The 20599-nt window shown below is 36.1% G+C and overlaps 1 protein-coding gene across 9 annotated transcripts in view; it reads left to right on the top strand.

The window, feature by feature from the left end:
- EVI5 (ecotropic viral integration site 5) overlaps window positions 1-20599 on the top strand; it is a 76685-nt gene that overhangs the window by 12721 nt on the left and 43365 nt on the right. For 6 of the 9 annotated variants that reach the window (XM_040566323.1, XM_040566324.1, XM_040566321.1 and 3 more), the window contains exons 3-13: window positions 2803-2992; window positions 6078-6302; window positions 7292-7366; window positions 7944-8069; window positions 8828-8971; window positions 10029-10118; window positions 10224-10321; window positions 11628-11688; window positions 13547-13600; window positions 15953-15985; window positions 16515-16661. In XM_040566323.1, coding sequence (XP_040422257.1) covers window positions 2803-2992; window positions 6078-6302; window positions 7292-7366; window positions 7944-8069; window positions 8828-8971; window positions 10029-10118; window positions 10224-10321; window positions 11628-11688; window positions 13547-13600; window positions 15953-15985; window positions 16515-16661 — 1243 coding nt within the window. The remainder of the gene's footprint in view (window positions 1-2802; window positions 2993-6077; window positions 6303-7291; window positions 7367-7943; window positions 8070-8827; window positions 8972-10028; window positions 10119-10223; window positions 10322-11627; window positions 11689-13546; window positions 13601-15952; window positions 15986-16514; window positions 16662-20599) is intronic. The other 3 variants (XM_040566325.1, XM_040566328.1, XM_040566322.1) reach the window with 2 other exon arrangements.

Genomic DNA, 20599 nt, shown 5'->3' with positions numbered 1-20599 from the left:
GAAAGCTAATTGGCATTTAATCTGAGATTTTCAGCTCTGTTCATGACCAAGGGACTAACTTATATATGAAAAGCAGTAATATCTGTTCTTTGGACTGCTTATCTGTGTTAGGGCATAATGCTTCTGCCTCTAGAGTAGTCATATTACACCCTGTAGTTAGACTAGTTTGCTTGTTGAAAGCTGCATGTGAACTTGGGCTTGCTAATCTTCTTCACGTTAGCTTTTTGCATTTAGTAAAAGTTAAGAAAACTTGTTGGGTTTCATTTGATTTTTTTTTAGCTAGATCTGTTGTTCAATCCTATATTTTGTCTTTTGGTTGATGAATTCTAATCAAAGTCTGTCCTATCAGTTTGCATTAAATGTACCTTTTCTTGTGAGATACAATACTTTAGAGCACCAAGTTTTTATTTATTTAATCATGTGAGGTGCACTGTAGTTTAGGAACAGTTTGAATCTGCATTTTAGCGCAGTGACACTTTGGCAAGGAATTGTACTCTGAACACAGGGAAGTTCTTGTTTCTGCTTAATGGAAGAATAGCTGGTGATGGATAACTTTAAAGGTTTCATTTCCATTGTTGACTTTCATATGAATAAGAATTTGATTTTTTTTTAAACAAGTTAGAGACTGAAAGAACTCAAACTGTATCAAGTTATGAAGGTATCAAGGATTCTATAATCCAATTATACTGAAAGCCTCCTCAGAATAGTGAGGTAGCTCAGTCCAGAGTCCTGTTGGAGTTGTTTGGCATTAGTAAATCATTTATGAAGTTTTAGGTGAAAGAAAACAGTCACTGAACACCACGGAACTTGCATGTTACTTGCTTTATAACAAGTTTCCCGTTTATAAATGTATGGACAATGAGCTTACCCAGGTAAGGTCAAATTACTGAAATCTGGCATAACTTTTATCAGAAGTTGTGAAAACTGAAAGTAACTAGTTAAAGCCTTTTACAGTTATAAGGGTTTTTGTAATTGTATTTATAATCATAATGTTTCTTCTGTGCTTGTTTTTCCTCTGTCATTACTTTGATCTTTTGATACTGGCCCAGGCTGGTAAAGGAATTCTAAAATGTTTTCATTAAGCATAAATCAGGTTTCTAAACATATTTTTGATTTTTTTCTTAAAATGAGATTTTTCTGCATTGTCTTAATATGAACTAAATCGAAATCAATTGTGAAAAAAAGCTTGAAGTTTGTTTGAAGGCCATACTATTTAACCTTTCTCTAAATAATGAAGTACTTCTGCAGAGACTGTACTTGTTATTTTCATTAACGAAAATACATTTTTCCTAATTTGCATAAAAACAATAGGTGAAAGCTAGGTGCAGGGAAACATAACATAAATAACTCTACCTTGGTTGAGAGCTTGAATTGTAGGTACTCCAAAACTTGTGTAGAAGGGCTATAACTTACTAAGTATCTAAAACCTGACTTGGCCTTGCTAAAATACTGGAAGGTTTTTAGATTTTGTGCAGATGCATGAGAAATTAATCAACCATATCTGTCTGCTTTACAGATGTTAGAATTCTTGGAAGTTTAAGCACAAATAAAACTGATACAGCAAAACACTTTTTTTTTTTAAGTTACTCTTCAATTCTTGCTCTTAGCTGACATGTGGTCTAAAAAAAAAAAACCTTCCCCCCGCTTATGGGGCTCAGTATGAGTTGAGGATAAACAGAGCAGGCCTTTTTGCCATGGATCCCCATCTGTCTCTACCTCCTTGCAAAACTGATAGTCATAGCAGCCAGCTAGCAGGGAAATCCGTGAATTTTTCTTCTTCCAAAGCAGAAGCACTGAGGTTGCATCTTCCTGTAGGAGGCAGCACAGGTCAGTGCCCTGAAGTCTGTAGGAACCTGTCCAGCACTTGGCACATCTTTAATATACCTTACTACCTGATAATCAGAGAAGTTCTCATGTCTGAGCTCCAGGCTTTAATTACCCACTCATTAGCTGTACTAACAGCTGTTGTTGCCTGGTTCATATTCTTTAGGTCTGAGACTTCTCTCATGCACTTAGAAAACACCATGTTAATTTGAACAGTTGTCAGCAAATTTCAGGCATTCCATAATTGCTTTGAGTTTTAATTATTCTGTCTGTATTTACATTGTCATTAAAAATATAATGAAAATGTGTAAACAGATGGCTTTTTTGCAGGCTTCTTTTGTCTTTGCTTTAAAATTACTGTCTTTTCTAGGACTTTTGACATTTGACACTATTGTTAGGATATTGAGTAAAGATATTTAACTTGCTTGTGTTCGTGTTCTCTTTGCCAGTGTGATGCATGACAGCCCTATTTTTTTGGTCTGTTGCTAGTAAAATCAAATCCTCTTGCTGGTACTTACGCCTTAAAATAAAACTCACCAATATTTCCTGTAGGACTGTTAATCTCTAGTTGGTAAATGTGTGAAAGAGTTGGACTTGCAATGCTTTTGTACTTTCTCTAATTTGATCTTTTCACGTTTTAAGATCTAGTTTGTGAGATCACAAAGAACTTGTATTAAAATCTTACTTCTGTTAGTGCTGATGCATTTTTATTCCTTTTTTGAAAGGCTGCAATGTAAGGTGCTCTTCTGTCTTCAGAATTACTTGAGAACTCAAGAAAAAACAGTAACATTTTTCAAATTTTTGAAACATTTTTGAACATTTTTCAAACTTTTCAAATTTAGTATGGGTGGAAAAACTGTACTGCTGAACCTCTGGATGCATTCTTTAAGAGTTTAAAGAACTGGCTTGTAAACAAACTACTAATAGTATGATACTGTGATAAGAAGGTCTAATTTTTTTTGCATGCTTTCTCTGCAGACTCCTGGAAACTGATAGCAAATCCTTGCGATCAGTAAATGGGTCAAGAAGAAATAGTGGATCTTCTCTTGTATCTAGCTCATCAGCTTCTAGCAATCTCAGCCATCTTGAAGAAGACTCGTGGATCCTGTGGGGGAGGATTGTGAATGAATGGGAAGATGTACGGAAAAAGAAAGAAAAGCAAGTGAAGGTAGTAGCTGGATAGCTTTTGTAGGATATATTTGTAATGTGATATAAGTGATAGCTTTTTATTTTCCTGTGGGCTTTATTCTTTTAGATAAATATGTAATAGAAGCTTCTGATTAATTCTGCTTCAATTCCTAAGACTTTGTGCTTCTTACATAACCATTACTAGGCTTTAGTTTTGCCTAGTACGTCTTATTGAAATTAGATGCATACCAGAGATTTCAGCATACTTGTAATGAGAGATTTCTTTGAACACAGGGGAGATAGATATACTACGTTTTCAAAATGGAATTACCTACTTAGTCATACAACAGCTGGATGCTATGATTATTTTCCCACTGAACAGCCATCTCTTTAAAAACATTATCACTAGAGGACTTGATTCTACTGTATGAAGATCTGATAGGAACTTAGTTTCATTGTGCGTGCCAAGTAACTTGACCCCAGGGATGACCTTAAGTGAAAGAACACACAGTTTCTGAACTCTGAGTCAACCAGACAAATTGTGACCAGTGTGTGTCCAGTCTGGGTCAGTTGTGGGTTTATGCAGCAGCAGAATTCAGTTATACTTCAAATTCAAACTAAAAAGCATCCAAGGCATTTAACATATCCGTGTTTCAGAAGCAGCAAGTACAGCAGCGTGGGATTTTTGTTCGTAGGCAGTCTGTTCTGCTTTGGTTCTTTATTGGCTGTAATCAGTAGTTTTATGTGCAGAATACAAATTTCAAGGTCTTTTGAGCAGTTTGAAGTGCGTGTGTGTGTGTGAATAGGTTGTGGGAAGGCAGAACAATGGGCTAAAGCAAAGTATCTTTTATGTGAAGCAGTTGTGAAGAAAGAACATGACTTGAGAGAGGAAACAAGGGATGCAAATGAATTCAAGACTTTCTGCTTGCATAGGGAAAACAGTTTCTGGAAAGGTGTTCCCAAAAATGCCATGAAAAGAAGGCCACATGAACCTTGCAAAAAAAAAAAAAAGGCACAAGTGGGATGATAAGTAGATCTGGTTGGATAGAGTTCAGTGTTTGAACTGCCTGCATGTGGACATTTTAAAGTGTCATGTGTCACCCACTTTTACTGCTGGTCAAGTATCATTTAGGGAGTGTTTGACTAACTTTTAGTAAATATTTAAATATATTGCTAGTGAGTTTTTCACTGCTTGTTAAATAATTCTCAGGTGTGTTTTTGTTTTATGTGTTTGTCAAAAGTCAACCTAAGCTTTGTTATCCTGCAATTAAAATGGAATATGGGAACATCCATACCTTTTTCAGGATGGTATTAGTAGGTATGATTTTTAGCAGCACAGCCATCTCTTATGTTTTGACTATGAAACCTAGTTTGAAGTTATTAGATAGCTAGTAAGTCCTTGAAACTTTAGGCATATATACCTTCTTGTGTATGTGGTAAGTTCCATTTGTGTGTCTTCGTTCTGCTTTGGAACGTGCTTCCTCTTTATGGGGAGATTCTGAAAGAAGACAAGTCCTGCATTACAGTATACATAATACTATGTAAAATAACATCATCTTAGTGATAGTTATTAGGTGTGTTTTCCTAGGTGTGTAGGTGTTTCCTCTAGGAATGTGAAGGTACAGACCCTGTTATTTTTGTCAAGCAGGTGCATGGTAACTTAAGGCAAGGGACCACTTGCTAATGCTTTGTTTTTATTTTTAGCCTTTCTGAGTCATTAGATGACTCATCTGCAATCTGATAGTGTGTTGTTGACATACCAGCTTTCCACATCTGTCTCTAGCTATTATGTTAGGCTTGTCTTGGAGTTGGAGATGTAGGAAATAATATAGGGTGTCACAGTTGTGTCATACACTGGACAAATAGTTGAAGTGACATTACTAGGATGGTTCTGAAAATGGCTGGATATCTTGTGGATGTTAGAAAGCTGAGGTCAGTGATGTAAAGCTCCTGTGGCAGAGTTCAAGTTTAATAAGTAATTCAAAGCAGGAGTGTCTCTGAAAGTATCACTGTTGAATTAACTAATCTTTCTGGCTTGGTATCTTCCTATTTGGAGAAGTAGGAAAAATACTTGGATAAATAGGAACAGGAGGAAGCTTTGCACAATAGAAGATGACTGGCTTCAGAATAAATACTAGTGAGCAAAATAAACTATCATGTAGGAGACAGCATACTTAATAACAGTTCTTAAGGTTTAAAACAAGAAGGGGAATCTTCTTGTCTTGAAGAGGGGGTCTTCTAGGTCAGATTGATCCTAGTTGCAGAAAGTACTGCTAAGTCTGTAAACTTCCTGACTCGTACTTTTTCATCAGTTTTTTTCAGATCAAGCAACAAAACTACTTCCTACTTGTGCTTTATGAAAAGACAAGTACCAAACTTGGAATCTGGTTCTCAGATCTATTTATCTCGGAAGGTTTGAGTTGTATGATACTTAGCTGGTGTTTTTTCTTGTTTTTGTTTCTTTAGGAATGTAAAGTTAGTTCAGTAGATGTGAACTTCATGTCTTCTTGGTACATCTTCTTGGTACAGTGTCAGAAAATAAATTTAAATGCTTTCTTAAAACAAAAGAACTTGGAAATACTGGCACACCAGTGAAATTAGATGCATCTGTGAAGTGTGTCAAGTAACTTCCAATAGTAGTATTGTGCTATTTTTTTCTGATTGGCTATGTTGTGGTTAGTTCCACTTTATTGTTTACTCGTATTTGGAATTATTTTTTTACCAGTAATTTATTGTATCTTAAACTACAAATATAATTAAGGGTGTTGTCTTCAGTACTATTTTGTGGAAAAATAACTATTAAATTCTGGGTCAGGGGAGTTCTTTTTTAAAAAGTATATACTTTTTTAATATTCAGGTTTTTGAAGTAGCTTACAGGGGAAGGGGAAGAACTGCTTTTATTAGCTAATTTAAGCCACTTAAAACTATGTGACTCACTTTAGTTAGCTGCCAGTAATCTATCAGGCTACAACAGAGGCTTACACTTCATGAACTACGTGATTGGTTTGTGACACGTTGTGAACATTTTCTTGTTGTGAGGAAATGAATTCCTTGAAATGTTATGCTCTTTAGGCTTATGCTTATTTTCAGCAAGTAGTAATTTTATATCCTTCCTTATGCTTTAGGAGCTTGTTCGAAAAGGGATACCTCATCATTTCAGAGCAATTGTTTGGCAACTGTTATGCAGTGCTCAAAGCATGCCAATAAAGGATCAGTATTCAGAGCTTTTGAAGATGACATCTCCATGTGAGAAACTAATAAGAAGGGATATTGCTAGAACATACCCTGAACATGATTTTTTTAAAGAGAAAGACAGCCTTGGACAGGAGGTTTTGTTTAATGTAATGAAGGTAAGACAGTATTTCAGTCCTTGAAAATAATTTAACATGAATGTGTGTAGAAGTTTGGAAATAATTTGCATTGTAGTAACTGAACTTGTGTCAGTTACATGTGTTCTAGTTTTTTAAACTAGTTCCGCCTACCAAATTATATTCCAGTTTCAAAGATAGTTTTGAAATATTTCTATAGTTAATGATTTTGTAAGAGATTTAAAGCATTTGCCCACTAAACATACATTAAAACAATCACAGGGTTACTGCTGAGACTATAATGGAGTAAAGTGTACTGTGAAGCAAGTTAAACAGTTTACAATGAGAACACTGTAAATCAGAACTAGCACTTGGTTTAAGTGTTTCTGAACCTGTATGCTGTAACAGAAAATGGCAGATGCAGGCTAACGTGCAGCACCTAGCGCCTAAGCACAAGATGAGAACACAATCCTAAAATTAAGTTGTTGTATTGCCTCCATTGTACCAGAGCTTAAATTTTGAAAGACTTTTTTTCCATAGCACAGTTTTTACAGAGAAGTTAGCAGGTTTCTAAATCATAGTAACTTCTATAATTCCAGGATGAAGGTGTAGCATGCATGGAAACCAATACATTTCTTCCACCTGTAAATAAAACTTCAGATTTTCTTTTCTGAAAAGAACTAGTGTTTCTCTGTCAGGTCTCCTGTAGAAGTGGTAATGCTGTGCAGTTTGTATGCCAGTTCTCTCTTACCTTTGTATACTCGGCAAATTAATGTAGGTAAAAACTGCAAGCTTTTTTTAGGTGTGCTTTAGTTTGTGCTTTCAAAGCCATCAGAGAGCAAAGTTTATACTCCTTCATAGCTGCAGGTAGCAACTAAATATCTGAGCAAAACTTCTGAATGGAACGTCTGTCCTCTCTGGATTTAGGAGAGGAAGACCAAGTTATTAGCAAAATACTAGCATGCGCTATTATTTCATTCCACTAATAATGAGACTTTAATTGTTCAGAGTCTTAAAACTTTATTTTGTAGGCTTATTCTTTGGTGGATCGTGAAGTTGGATACTGTCAAGGAAGCGCTTTTATAGTTGGATTACTGCTTATGCAGGTAAACATGGTGTTAAAATGTGAACGTTTAAAATCCCAGCTAGAATGCGTCATTGTGGTGGGTGGGGGTTTTTTAGATTTTTTTTAAAATAATTTCTGTTACAATGCAGTTGTCAAGGGCTGCCACTTACGCTGCAAATCAAATGAGACTTACTCTGTGTAGTCTTTACCAAGAAGATAACTACCTTTCTGGGTGAGAGAATACACTTATTTCCCAGAGCTAAGATAGGATAGCAGAATGTTGTTTAAGATATTAATGAAATTCTCACTTTCATTTCTGTTACGTGGAACCTCCTCTAAGTTCAAATTAAACTTCACAAATTTTATAATCCTCAAGTTGCCTTTTGCTTTATAAGCTAGGGTATATTATAAGGAATTTGCAGACCTCCGTTTCAGTTTAGATAGGATTTAGATAGGATTCAGTATATACAAAAAGGTTATTATAGTAATTAGCTATAAATACCTCTTTACAGAGGGAAAAAAAAAGAGCAAACACAAAACCCTAAATCCTCTCCATCACCCACTCTATCCTTACACTTTTCCTGAGTTTTTACGGTGTTTTGTTTGTTTTAATATAGATGCCAGAAGAAGAGGCGTTTTGCGTGTTTGTTAAATTAATGCAAGATTACAGACTACGAGAACTCTTTAAACCAAGCATGGCTGAACTGGGCCTTTGTATGTACCAGTTTGAATGCATGATTCAGGTACATACAGAAATCTATTGGACTTCTTTTCAGTAACTAGTAATAATGGACTTGGAAATTACACTTAAAGAGCAGGCATGTCTGACTAATAAGCTGGTCTCTGCCAGTAGCTGATTTCAGGACTTCATCACATAGCCACATGGATATACTTCTGTACTTTTTAAACTTTGGCAGACTCTGTCTGGTTTTAAATGTTGAAGCATGAGGATTTGTGGTGCTGTAGTTTAGGCATGTGAATGTTTAATCCTTTTTGTATTCGAGATTCAAAATTCATATCTTCATAGACAATTTACAGCCCTTTAAAAAAAAAAAAAAAAGCTGACAGAAAAATAGGCTTGTGTTTTTGTAATATGGTTCCTAACATGAGGGTGTCATGTAGTGAATGATAGGACATGGGGATCTGGCTATACCCTAGATCTCTCCAGCTCTTTCTGTAGCCTAGCCCATTCTTAAGTGTGACTTAAGGATTTAGAAGTTTGTGACTATTAGGATCAGGAAGTGTTCTTGTAATCTGTACTGTGTAGTGCAGAAATACTGTAGAGCATTCTATACTGGGACTTTTTGGTCGAACTGTATGTTTTCTCGTAATGTTATCTTTTCACATCCATATCAGATAACACTTCTAGTTGTGTGTTTTATATAGCTGTTGCCTGTGCTAAATAAAAGTTACCTTTTTTCTTGTATCGTCAAAACAATGTGCATATTAAAAACTACTGGCAAAAGCTTAACGCATATTTTTTTCTCATTTTCTTTTCCAGGAGCATCTTCCAGAGCTTTATGTGCACTTTCAGTCTCAGAGTTTCCACACTTCTATGTATGCATCATCATGGTTTTTAACTATATTTCTTACAACTTTTCCACTACCAATTGCAACAAGAATATTTGATATCTTTATGTCTGAGGTAACTACTCAATACTCGCATGCTCCATTTCAAGAGTAGATGTTAAAAGCAGTTATTTGGGTAGCAGTATGAATTCCATTCTGATGGGCAAATCTCAAGTATGCTTGTTTTTCAGGCCTTATGCTTAACAGATTGTTTTGTAGGGGAAGATTTTTGTGCACATAGCTTCTCGGGGAAGAGCAACTACATTTTTGAATGTAGATACTGTACTGTAGATACTGCAACTTCGTACTCGAAGCTATTGAAGAGTTACTCTATCTGTCAGAAGTTCTGGATGCCATGCAATGGTATCACACAACAGGGGACATCAGTTTTCCAGTATTTTGGGGTAGAAAGTAATTCTGCTTTCAGGCCAAAATTAAAGTTCCATGGGGATAAGGAGATCAGGAAGAGGGAATGTTGGCAAAACCATTGCACAGAAGATGAGTAGGCAAAGGAATTTATAGAATTAATCATTGGCATTATTAGTATAACATTGAAAGCATATTTAGAGGTAGAGCTTTGAGTGGTTGTAATTAGTAACAAACCAAAGCTTATGATCTGTTTACAACCTTCCTCTGCAATAATATTTTAAGGAAATATTAAGTCAAAAGTGGATCCTCTTAGCTGACACTCTACATACAGTGTCTTGGACATTCCTGAGTTGGGTATTCCTGTGCATCTCTTTAAATAGTTAATTGCATTGTATCACATATGAAATTAAAATATCCTTTTTTGAGAAGTACCTATCTTTTGTTCCTTTTTTTCCCCTCTTCTACTAGATATGTTTTATACTTTTGATAAAGCTCACATAAAGAACAACTGTCATTCAAGATATTTTTACCTCAGCCCTAGCCTCTCTGAGGAGGATCTGACATCAGGACAAGTAGCCTGGCTACTTGTCCTTCATACAAAAAAGGAACTTGGGACCAATTTGTTATTTAGAGATTTTTCAATTTCCCTCTTTCTTGTTTAGGAAACTGGATGAGCTTTCCAATGTTAGTAAATAATAGAATCATCCTATGCTGTTGGCAATGCTATGAATAATTGTTGGTTATTTTTTAACTTCTGTTTTCAGGGTTTAGAGATTGTATTTCGAGTAGGTTTAGCTGTACTTCAGATGAACCAAGCAGAATTACTGCAACTTGACATGGAAGGAATGTTACAGGTAAGTTAAGGTTGATATAATTGTAAGAGATGCCTGAAATGTGTAGTGTGTGTATTTCTTTGCACCTACTAACTGTATGTAATCTTGTGCTCTGATTGCTTTTAGCACTTTCAAAAGGTCATTCCACATCAGTTTGACAGTGGTCCAGACAAATTAATCCAAGCATCCTACCAAGTCAAATACAATGCAAAAAAGATGAAAAAGTAGGTATAACAGTTCGAGAAAAGACTGCTATTGCTTTGGGTTACTGTTTGTCTGTTTCTTTAAAGCTAGTTGTTCAGTACTTCACTTTGAATTTTCCGTGTTTAAATTGTGGGGGACTTTATTACTGTAAACGGTTAGGACTGAAGTTCTGTTTGCAAGAGAATACTTCTAAAGCAGCTTTTGCTGTTTTTCTTGAATGTAATAGTTGTATCTCACCTAACCTAAAAATCTTGTCGAGGAAAGCTATAGGTTATGGAAAATCATGGAACTTCTGTAAACAGGATTTGAGTAGAAAAAGCAGTGTGGTGTGGGATACGTGTGGTTTTGTTTCTTTTTTTCTTGTGAGGATGAAGTAGAGGAAGGGATTTTAAACTTAAGAATTTAGGCCAGATCATAATAAGGTGTTTAGTTTACAGAATGTATGTGTACTCAAGATTATTGCTGTTTAAAATACAAGTTGATTAGATTTTGCAACACCATTGATAATTTTAAGATAATCTTGGTTTTGGGTTTGAAATTCTGAGCACACTGCTACCTTTTTTTAAGGTTAGTTGCATGTCTTCATTTTTCCGCCTTCTGTAACAAGCCAGTTTGCGTACTTCCTGCTTTTCCGGGGTTACATTTGGCAATTCTTCTGTTCTTAAGCTGGGCCTTTATTGCAGTGCAAGAACAGCAGAGGTACAGGTTTGTGGCAGGGTCTTTCAAAATAAATTTGCCAATTCTTCTGTCAGCAGTCCATGATCAGTACTGTGGAGTGAGCAGTCAGTGTTCTTTAAAACAGAAGTAGTAACAAAGCTTTCAGGGAAAACGCTTTCTGTAAAAGCCAATACTTTTCATTTCAAAGTCATTCCTAATAAAAAAAAAAAGTGAAAATGAGGTTTGTTGGAGAGGGAACAAAACTGTTTTTATGATTAAAATTTTTTTCCTTGTATCTCTTTGCATCCTGCTGTTTTCCAGGTTTTCCTAGCTCTTTTTTTAGCTGAATGTATTGAATTGATTATTGTATAACTGCACTGAATAGTTGTTATAGTTCCAAATCACTGTCACTGCAAATGTGTTATCAAAATTATACATGGAAGCACCTGCACTTCAAAGTGCAGGTTCACAGTATGCCTACAGAAGTCTTTGTGTTTAAACTAGTTTAATGTCCAATCCAAGTATTCACAGGAGGAATGTATTGGCAACTTTCAAGTGGCTGTCTAAACAGAGGAAATATCAACCTCTGTGTTCTACTGTGCTTGTTAGCTATTAGACCAATTAACTGTCTAATTTTTCTAATCATACTTTACGATTTCCAATTTTTAGGTTAGAGAAGGAATACACTACAATAAAAACAAAAGAAATGGAAGAACAAGTTGAAATTAAAGTAAGAGATCCTCAACAAATTTATTTGTGAATCAGCTTTTCTGAGATGTGGGTTACATGTCTGGTCTGTATATCATGGAATCACAAAATGTTTGGGTTAGAAGGGACTGTAAAGATCGTCTTGTTCCACCCACCTGCCATGGCAGGGGCACCTCCCACTGGTTCTGGTTGCCCAGGGCCCCATCCATCTTGGCCTTGAACACCTCCAGGAATGGGGCATCCACAGCTTCTCTGGGCAACCTGTTCCAGTGCCTCACCACCCTCTGAGTGAAGAATTTCTTCCAAATGTCTCACCTAAATCTACCGTCTTTTCAGTTAAAATTATTACCCCTTGTCCTATCACTGCATTCCCAGGTCAGAGTCCTTCCCCAGCTTTCCTGTAGGCCCCCTTTAGGGCCCCCTGCAGGTACCAGGAGGGAAGGACATGTAGCAGGACATGTAATTGAGGTCCCAAGATGTTTTTCAGCAGTGGAATTGTTCATAAAGGGCACTTACAGTGAAATTGAGACTGCTGGTGGAAAAATTTAAAGAAAAATCATTGGTGGAGACCTGCTGTGCTTAGTTCTCATTATTTGCTCCTTACTAAAGCTTGATTACAGATGACCTCATTTATTGGAGCTTCGTTATATGCTGGCTCGGGTGTAGGTGTCCCGCACAGGTCTGGAAAACATATATTAAAGGAGTTTTTATCACAATTCACTTAAGTGGTTTACCATTGACTTGAGATTTTATTATTATTATTATTCGTTAGACCCAAGGTTAGGTGTCTTCTGTCTGCAGTCACTTTTTCTTATGGAGCTTCTGCAGTTGATATAATGTGGGAGTGGTGGTGGAAAAACCTATAAGCTCAGCTCTGTTCTGAAAGGTTTATATTTTCCTAACTGACCTGCCTCCTGTACTGAATCGCTATATCTTTTTGCTTCTGTGACATAAAGAAACTTTTGGTATCTTTTTTTCCTTTTTCATAGTTCTTAAGTTTTAACTGTGGGTTTGTTTCTTTGTCATAAAATATGGTCAGCTCCATGAGAAAAGGCAGTGGGAGAAGTAATAGGCTAGTGTGGTATACAGAGCTTGTTAGAGGGAATGAGTTGCACCCTTCCTTTTTCCTGTCCACTGCTGTTCATTTAGCTTTCAATATCAGTTTTAAAGTTTCTGTAGTTCTTGAGGAAAAATTCAATGACATGTACCTGGGAGCACAGAGATGTTCCATGCTTTTTTGGACAGTTTATTCTAATAAACAGGTAGCAAAGCAGTTAGCACCATTCTTAACCTCCTTCAGGACCTGCTGGAGTAGCTTCTCAAGCCATGATTTACAGGAAATGCACTAGTAAAATATGTAACTCAGTACAATTATTTTTAACTTCTGAGGCATTTGAGGTAAATAACTCTCAGTACAAATTTTTACAGATGAAATAACTTAAGAAAAATTACATAATCCTTTTCCTTCCAAGGAAAAGGAAAGATACCTTTGTAGCATCTCATTAACCTGTCCTAGTTCAAGGAGTATATTTTCATGTCCCTTAACCATGAGAACTGTGTCAGTTTCATTTATGAAGAGGTTAAGTCTATGGTGTGTGGTTAAACCCTTTGGTTCACCTGTACATCTGCTTTCATCTATTGCTGACACAAATACTTTCTTATAATACAATACCTTTTTCTTATCTTTGCTCCGTCAAGATAACTCGCGTTTTGAGTTAGTACATGACATAAAAAGGATGTTTCAAAAGGCTGTCTCTACTAATTCTTGTATTGATTTTGATTTTCATAGGCAGATTTTTTTTAAAGTTAATCTGCTTGACTTTTATCTGACTTTCCATTTATAACCTGAGAAATGTAATTCTGAATTGTTTACATTGCAGAGGTTACGAACTGAGAATAGGCTCCTAAAACAGCGCATTGAAACATTAGAGAAAGTAAGTATGTTAGTGACTAGATTTAATGTTATTTATACTTATATCAATGGTAATTGTATTATATGAAATGAGAATCTCATACCTATAGCTTTCTATTTTTCCGACTAATTTACGGTGTATACTAACAATGCTTAGTCAAAAGCATGGCAATAACAAAGCAATTAAGGTCAGTGTTTATAAATGTTTATGATGTCTGATTCTTACTTGAAATTGAAGCATGTTTGACATCCAGGTTTTTGTAGTGCTTTTTCTGAACAAGGAGCATCTGTTCAGAGTACAGAAGACTGCATGAAATAGTGGAATGCTTGGGTAGAGAAGTCTGAATTTCCTGGGTGTTTTATGTAGGAGCTCAATGACAAACTTATTAATGGTCAGAGATGAAGATGAAAGACTGTCATCACTAATGAATACAGCAGTAAAGGTGCATTGTTGCAGTGTTCACATTCAGTACAGGACATCTGCCATTAATTAGTCTTGCACTGTTTTTGAATCCTTGCATAAGCTTAAGGTACATGGGAGGTGGAAAGAATACCATTTTAGGACTTACTTCTCACAGGTTTAGTCTGGAATAGAGTTCTGTTAGCCTTCTTTAACTGGGTATAATTTTGGAGTATGTGTGATAACTGTCTATAAATTGCTAATACGCAGGCCTTGTTCTCAGATAGCCTCTTCATTCTGGTATCTGGTGTGCTTCCTGTGACAGATTGCATCCAAGCTGGTCTGCTCTAGAATGAAAGCGTTCTCATTCATCTGAACTGCGAATAGCAACTATCTTTCAGCAAATTAAATTGAATGCTCTTGAGTTGCAGGGAATTGCTCCTGTTTTACAGGGAGGAAAAGAGCAGACTGAATTTAGAGTGAAATAACTGAAAGATGTCACGTTTTGGATGTTAAATCCATTGTGGTTTCTTGGAGAATCAGTCAATCTATGCTAAATTATAATTAATTGTGATTTCTGAACTTAATTTGGAAAAGAAAAAACGCCCATAATGAGGATATCTTGTGAAATAAAGCTGTGACCAAAAATACAATTTTTGTGTCTTCATTTCAAATACTGAAATCTTGATTCAAAATAACTGAAGAGAAGCAAAATTTTTAAAAGTTCGAAACTGTAGCAATTCACATTAGTAGGTTTGTGGCAAACTTATGAAAACAGATATTTACTATTCTGACTAATATGCAGAGGTTTGATTTTTTTTTTTTTTTTGAATTTTTGATTAGGAACTCTGCACTGTCAAGACAATAGCACTTTTGTAAATTCTGTTTTTAAAGTTTCAGAATTCACTTCCAGACTATCCCAGTCACATTGGAATACTTCAAAATTGAAAAATATCATCTATTAATTATCTTCATCAGAAATTCTTATCAAGACATCTAAGTCAAGGTCATAAAGTGAACAAATATTCAGTTCTTCTGTTGGAAACTTTTGTTTTTTAAAACTTTCCCCATACATGATTTAGTTGCAATTTCCTTAGTGTACCATGACAAACATCTTACCTTAAGATGTTACCTTACTACATGTAAGTAATAGCTCCTATGAGCCAGTTGAAACTTTGTCCTTGGAATTTTTATTAAGACTAAATAAGGTTTAACTGTCTGTGAATAGATGCGTTCTGTCATAGAAAATGCAAAAAATGAGTGCTTACAGAGTGATAGAGAGGAAATGACTTTCATTAAATGTGTATTTCCCCAGTGGTGCAGGGGGTGGGGAATGTAGTGCTTGTCAGCATGCATAAATTTCTTTCTTGCAAAACTTTGGCAAGGGAGGAGAATCTATGAACTGTTTAATTGAGTTACTGCTAGAGTTTAGTGGAACAAAATATCAGCTGTCATAGTTGAAATTTTCTACTTGTCTGTCAGTTGCACCACTTAATTTCCCTGCTTCATCTTGATGAAAGCATTAGTTCTGCATGAATGTCTCAGCACTTAGTGGAGATGCCTTGTGCTCAGATTATGCCTTCCTTTCTTAATGTGGATGGACCACAGAGCAAGTCTTGCATTCATCTATTAGATCATATCAGATAACTCTTCTTAATTAAGAAAGCAAGCCATTCAGATAAAGGTAACCAGACTCCTGTAAGTGAATTCTAAGTGTTACAGAGGTTGACTTTGAGACCACCTTGCGTCAAAGACCGCCTGGTACAATCTATTGCAGAAAGGCTGCTTCCTGTGACTTTCAGGCTGAGATGCCTGAATTTATATGAAGAGTTTTTTTCTTTGTAAAAAGAAGTTGCCTGTATAGGAAATGGGTAGAATTGGGGCATTTTCTTTCTCTACTCACTTTTTTTGTCACTATTATCACTCCTTTGTTTTTTTCTTTTCCTTATTCCTATCTGAATTTTTCCTTTATAGGAAAGTGCTTCCTTGGCAGATAGATTGATACAGGTATAGTCTTTTAGTCTTCTACTGTATGACTCTTTTTCTACTCAAAAAAAACCAAACTGTTTTAATGCATGCATATTTGCATGCTGCGCTCTATCCATGCCTTGATGATTTGGAATAAATATATAGCTAATCTCTTGTTTAATATACTAAAAATATAAAAATCCAATACCTGCACGTTATAATATTCTTTCTAACCTAATGTACTTCTGGTACAAATTCTTGTTACAAATGGATTGAGATGTATTAACACTAAAATTGAATATTGCAAACTTAAATCTGTGCATGTACTACTGAGTAATATTGCATGAAAGGAATTTTATTGAATGCAGGTACACAATTGTGCTTGCTGAAAGGATACAGACTTTAACAATAAAGTCCTAAAGCAGCTGCTTAGTACTGCCTTGTCCAAAAATTTCTACCAATTCTATGCTGTTTGCAAAACCAATCTGATGAAATGAGCAGCTGAGTGTCACAAAGGCGGTCTTTCTTGGATTTGTCCTCAATTGCTTAAAATAAACTATGTCCTAAGGGACAAGTGACAAGGGCCCAGGAGGCTGAGGAAAACTACCTCATAAAACGGGAGCTGGCCACCATCAAACAGCAGAGTGATGAGGCCATTACTAAACTGGAGCAAGCTGAGAATACCATCAGGGAGCTCCAACACCAGCAGCAATGGGTAAGGAGCCTGGCAGCACATCATCTGATGTTTTTCATTCACTTGTTTGTTTTTCCTTGTCATGACGTGGTCTCTGTGCTGTCCTTATAAATGCTTGTGTATTGTGATTTGCCTTCATAAAAACTACACAAATTGGGCTACACGATATTTTGGTCTCTTACTGCGAGATGATGGAATTTATAACCCTAGGTAAATGCAAGTTATTAAAAAATTAAATAAAAAGCAAAGCCAAAACCAACACACAACCTCTTGGTAGCTTCTAATGCTAAAAATCTAGCCATTGCAAATTGTGTCACTCTGAATACCCAGATATGAGTTGATAATGCCATTGCCTGGCTTCTCATTTAAGTTGGTCCATTCCATGTTGATGTTTCTTCTGGGTACGTGCACTTTTATTTTTTTCTGGCATGGTTAAATTTACTTCTTGCAAAACAAACAGAAAAGTATCATCCCTTGGTTTGGGGACAGACTTCATTACAAAGTGTGGGTTTATATGAAGATAGAGCAGGAAAATAACTGCCTGTTAGCAGCTATATGTAGTAAGTACTGTGTTTGTATGTACTGCGTGTTCTAGGTTGTATAACACGCAAGACTTCAGACAGTTACTGTGCAACTGAAGTTAACTTTCCCTAAGCCACCTATGCTTGGTATCAGAGAGAGAAAAGCAGTTTATGCAGTCTTCACTTGCTGAATAAACTGTGTGTTTGCAGTGTGATGCAAATATGCTCATACCACTTATTTGAAGCAGTATCTAAGTACTTGTCTAAAGCCCTGGGTGCTTTAGGTGTATGCAATGCAATTTCATGGAACTACAGCATATTGCAACTGCTTACCAAATCCCTTATGGTCAGTACAGCAGTCTCTTTACATATCCTGTACCAAAAGTCTGGAAATACTTGCCCTCCTTCATGGAAGGTAGAGAACAGATTTAATATTAGACTGAAATAAATTGTAACGTAAACTGTTCGTATAATACTGTATTTATTACCTCTGTTTAATGCAGTTCAGTATACAAGCGATACAGCTTTTGGAGTAGTTGCGGGGAGTCATAACGGGGCTGTGACTCTGTAATGTGTAATGCTGATTTCTATTTAATTTCAGCAATTTCTTCTTGAAGAAAAAGCATGAAGAAATTATGACTGAGGAAGTTGGGGATGTTCTAGTAATGTTTGGCAAAGTTTTAGATATTCTATTTCATTTGCGAGATTACAAAACATGTTTATAGACTAGGGTTTTTAACTATCTAAATATGATAGTATGCTTAGAATTATATAGTAGTACACTTAGAATATGTCTTTCAAGGCATCCTAGTGACTGTTAATTAACTTTACTCTTTTGCATCTTATGAAAAGACCAAAAGGCCATGTTAAAAAATTCATTTTGTGAATTCAGTTTTAAACTTGCTGAACTCCATCTGTTAGGTAATCGATGGTTAATATGTTCAAAGCTAATGCTTTTAATTATGCTGGGGCATCTTATTAGGTAGCAATGGTAGAGAATCCTGGCAGGTTGACCAGGCATGGGAACTGGTCTTGACCAATGCTACAGATAACTCTGAATTGCTATATTGGCTGGATTTGATCTGTGAGTACAGAAGATCGAATATATATACTGCAGGAGTGGAGAGGAAGCAGTGCAAGAGTGGGCACTTAATTTATGCCTCATTTCCAAACTTGTGTGCTTGGCTTGCAGCCTTGTTTTTTTCCACTTAAGCATGAGCATGCCTGTAGGAAATGCTTGGTGCCGAGGCTGTAAATTCAAGTCGTCATAGAGGGATTCTTGCATACTAGCTGATTAATTTTGACATGCAACATGCAAGTTACTGTAATATGGTTCTGAAAATAGCTTGAATTAACTTAATGTGGTGAAAGTGTTATGGTTTGAGTTAATAGTTTCCTAGATTCTGCTGCATTAGTGAAATTTGTAACTGAAGTGCTTCCAAGCATGCTAACAGGAGCAACAAGTGTGAGCAGGTCTCTTGCACCTTGGGCACCACCTAGTGGGAAGCCACGAATTCCTTTCCAAATCTGGTGTTTCACTTCAGGCAGAACCTGATGGTGAATATTCTTGCCACATCCTAATGCCAGTAGCTCTTGACAGTACTGATCGTCAGTATTGCCTTATAGCTGTTCTGGTTGCTTTTTCCTCCAGTTACTTTAGTTTCATTTATGGTTAGAAAAAATAATTGCATAGTGAACTTACTGCTACATATTATATAATGCCATAGAATTTCTAAGAAGACTAACATAACCTTAGTAAAAAGGATATGTGTTTGTATTTAAATATTATCTAAGGTTTCTTATATCTGTTCTGTGAGCTTTGATGGCATAAATTGGATGTCTTAAATGTAAATCTTGAAGGGGCCTACAGAGTGTGTGTGTGCATGTGAAGAAATTCTCCCTTACAGCACTTTTTTCGAAGGGTAAATATAGAGATGGGTAGAAAAACATCCTTCTGACATCTGACCCTGGAAGCCTTAATTACGTGCAACTCTTCCTGTGCTGAAGTAATTGTAGGGAGTTTTCAGTTGAACCAGAATGACCTTATTACAGAGTCTGAAGTTTATTGTACCATTGTTTCCTGGTGTAAGGAAGGGAAATTCTGCTGTAGTTCTCTTGGATGACCTGAAAATAATGCGTTCTATGTATTTCTGAATATGTTTTAGGTCATTTGGAAGCTAGAGGTAGGGAAGATGGAGGAGGACGAAGCAGAAAATAGTAAGGTTTGAGATGGAGACTTCACATTTCATTTTACTCTGTACATCAGCTTTCACATCTTTGTAACTCTCAGTGATATGTTTTTAAAAAAATAGCGCATAATCTTTACGACTCTTATATTGCTACCCAGGAAGAATATTTGTAAAGCTAACAACATTCTGAAGTGCTCTTAGAATTCAGTGCCGCAGCTGCTACTCAAACCTTTGCCTGAATGGTTTTGAAGAAAATGATACTAATCTATCTTCGTGGCATGTCCAGTCCTTAAATGAAGAAACTTGTCAAAGGCTTCTAGATGTAGTGGGTAACCAAAAGATTAAGAAGGTGCTTTCTTCCTCATAGTGCTAGTGAACCAAGAACTATAGAAAGGAAGCTGTGCCTGACTTCCAACAGAATGCAGAAAACCGTGTTCTGAGGTGTGTTAAGAGCGCTGGTGTTTGAGTTAAAGTGAGGGCAGGGAAACTGCTCTAACATACTCCTGATAACTCTGCTCTGGAGTGTGGGTGTGCTAGAGTACTAGAAAGGCATTTAGTGTATATAATTGCATGTAATCTGTTGATGACCACGGTAATATTAAGAACGGTTATGACACTAAAATCTCTGAATTTTAATATCTTAGGTTTTAAGGAATAATGGAAAAAAATGTCTAGTTTTGTGAAGCCAAGCAATGATTTCTTCCTTTAAGGAGTAGATGGCTGTAAAACTACATTTTAAAACTACATTTTTAGTACTTCATATTACAGAGGCACGTCTTCAACACATGCCAAGGAAATGGTGCTTTTGTGATAAAAAGATTGGGATGGTGCTTGGAAAGCTAGATTCATGTTGTTCTGTCACAAACACTGCAGCTTAAGGCAAATACATAAAAGCAATTATTTTTGCTGCTGAAGATGTCTATCTTAAAGTAGAAAACTTTGAAGTTGTTTTGACTATAAACGTCTGTTAATTTTAATATGTAAGGATATGCATTTTTAAGAATTAAAAATCACAACTTTGAACTTCTGGATGTTGTTTTTTAAATGGTTTGATCTTCGTTGTACTTCCTTGCCAGTCTCTCAAGACTAGGTTTGAAGGTGGGGGTTGTGTTTTTTTTTTTGTGGCAAAGTAGATAAATACTCCTAACATATTCCTTAGGTAGGCTAGGTCTAAGACAGTTTTTTTTTTTTTAAAAAGGGTGAGTTGTGCCTGAAACTGGATAAGTAACTTATCTTCTTACACTCAAGC

Source organism: Cygnus olor, chromosome 8, assembly GCF_009769625.2.
Source record: "Cygnus olor isolate bCygOlo1 chromosome 8, bCygOlo1.pri.v2, whole genome shotgun sequence".
NCBI lineage: Eukaryota > Metazoa > Chordata > Aves > Anseriformes > Anatidae > Cygnus > Cygnus olor.
Note: the sequence above shows the minus strand (reverse complement) of the source record. Positions and strands in the feature narration are given on the sequence as shown.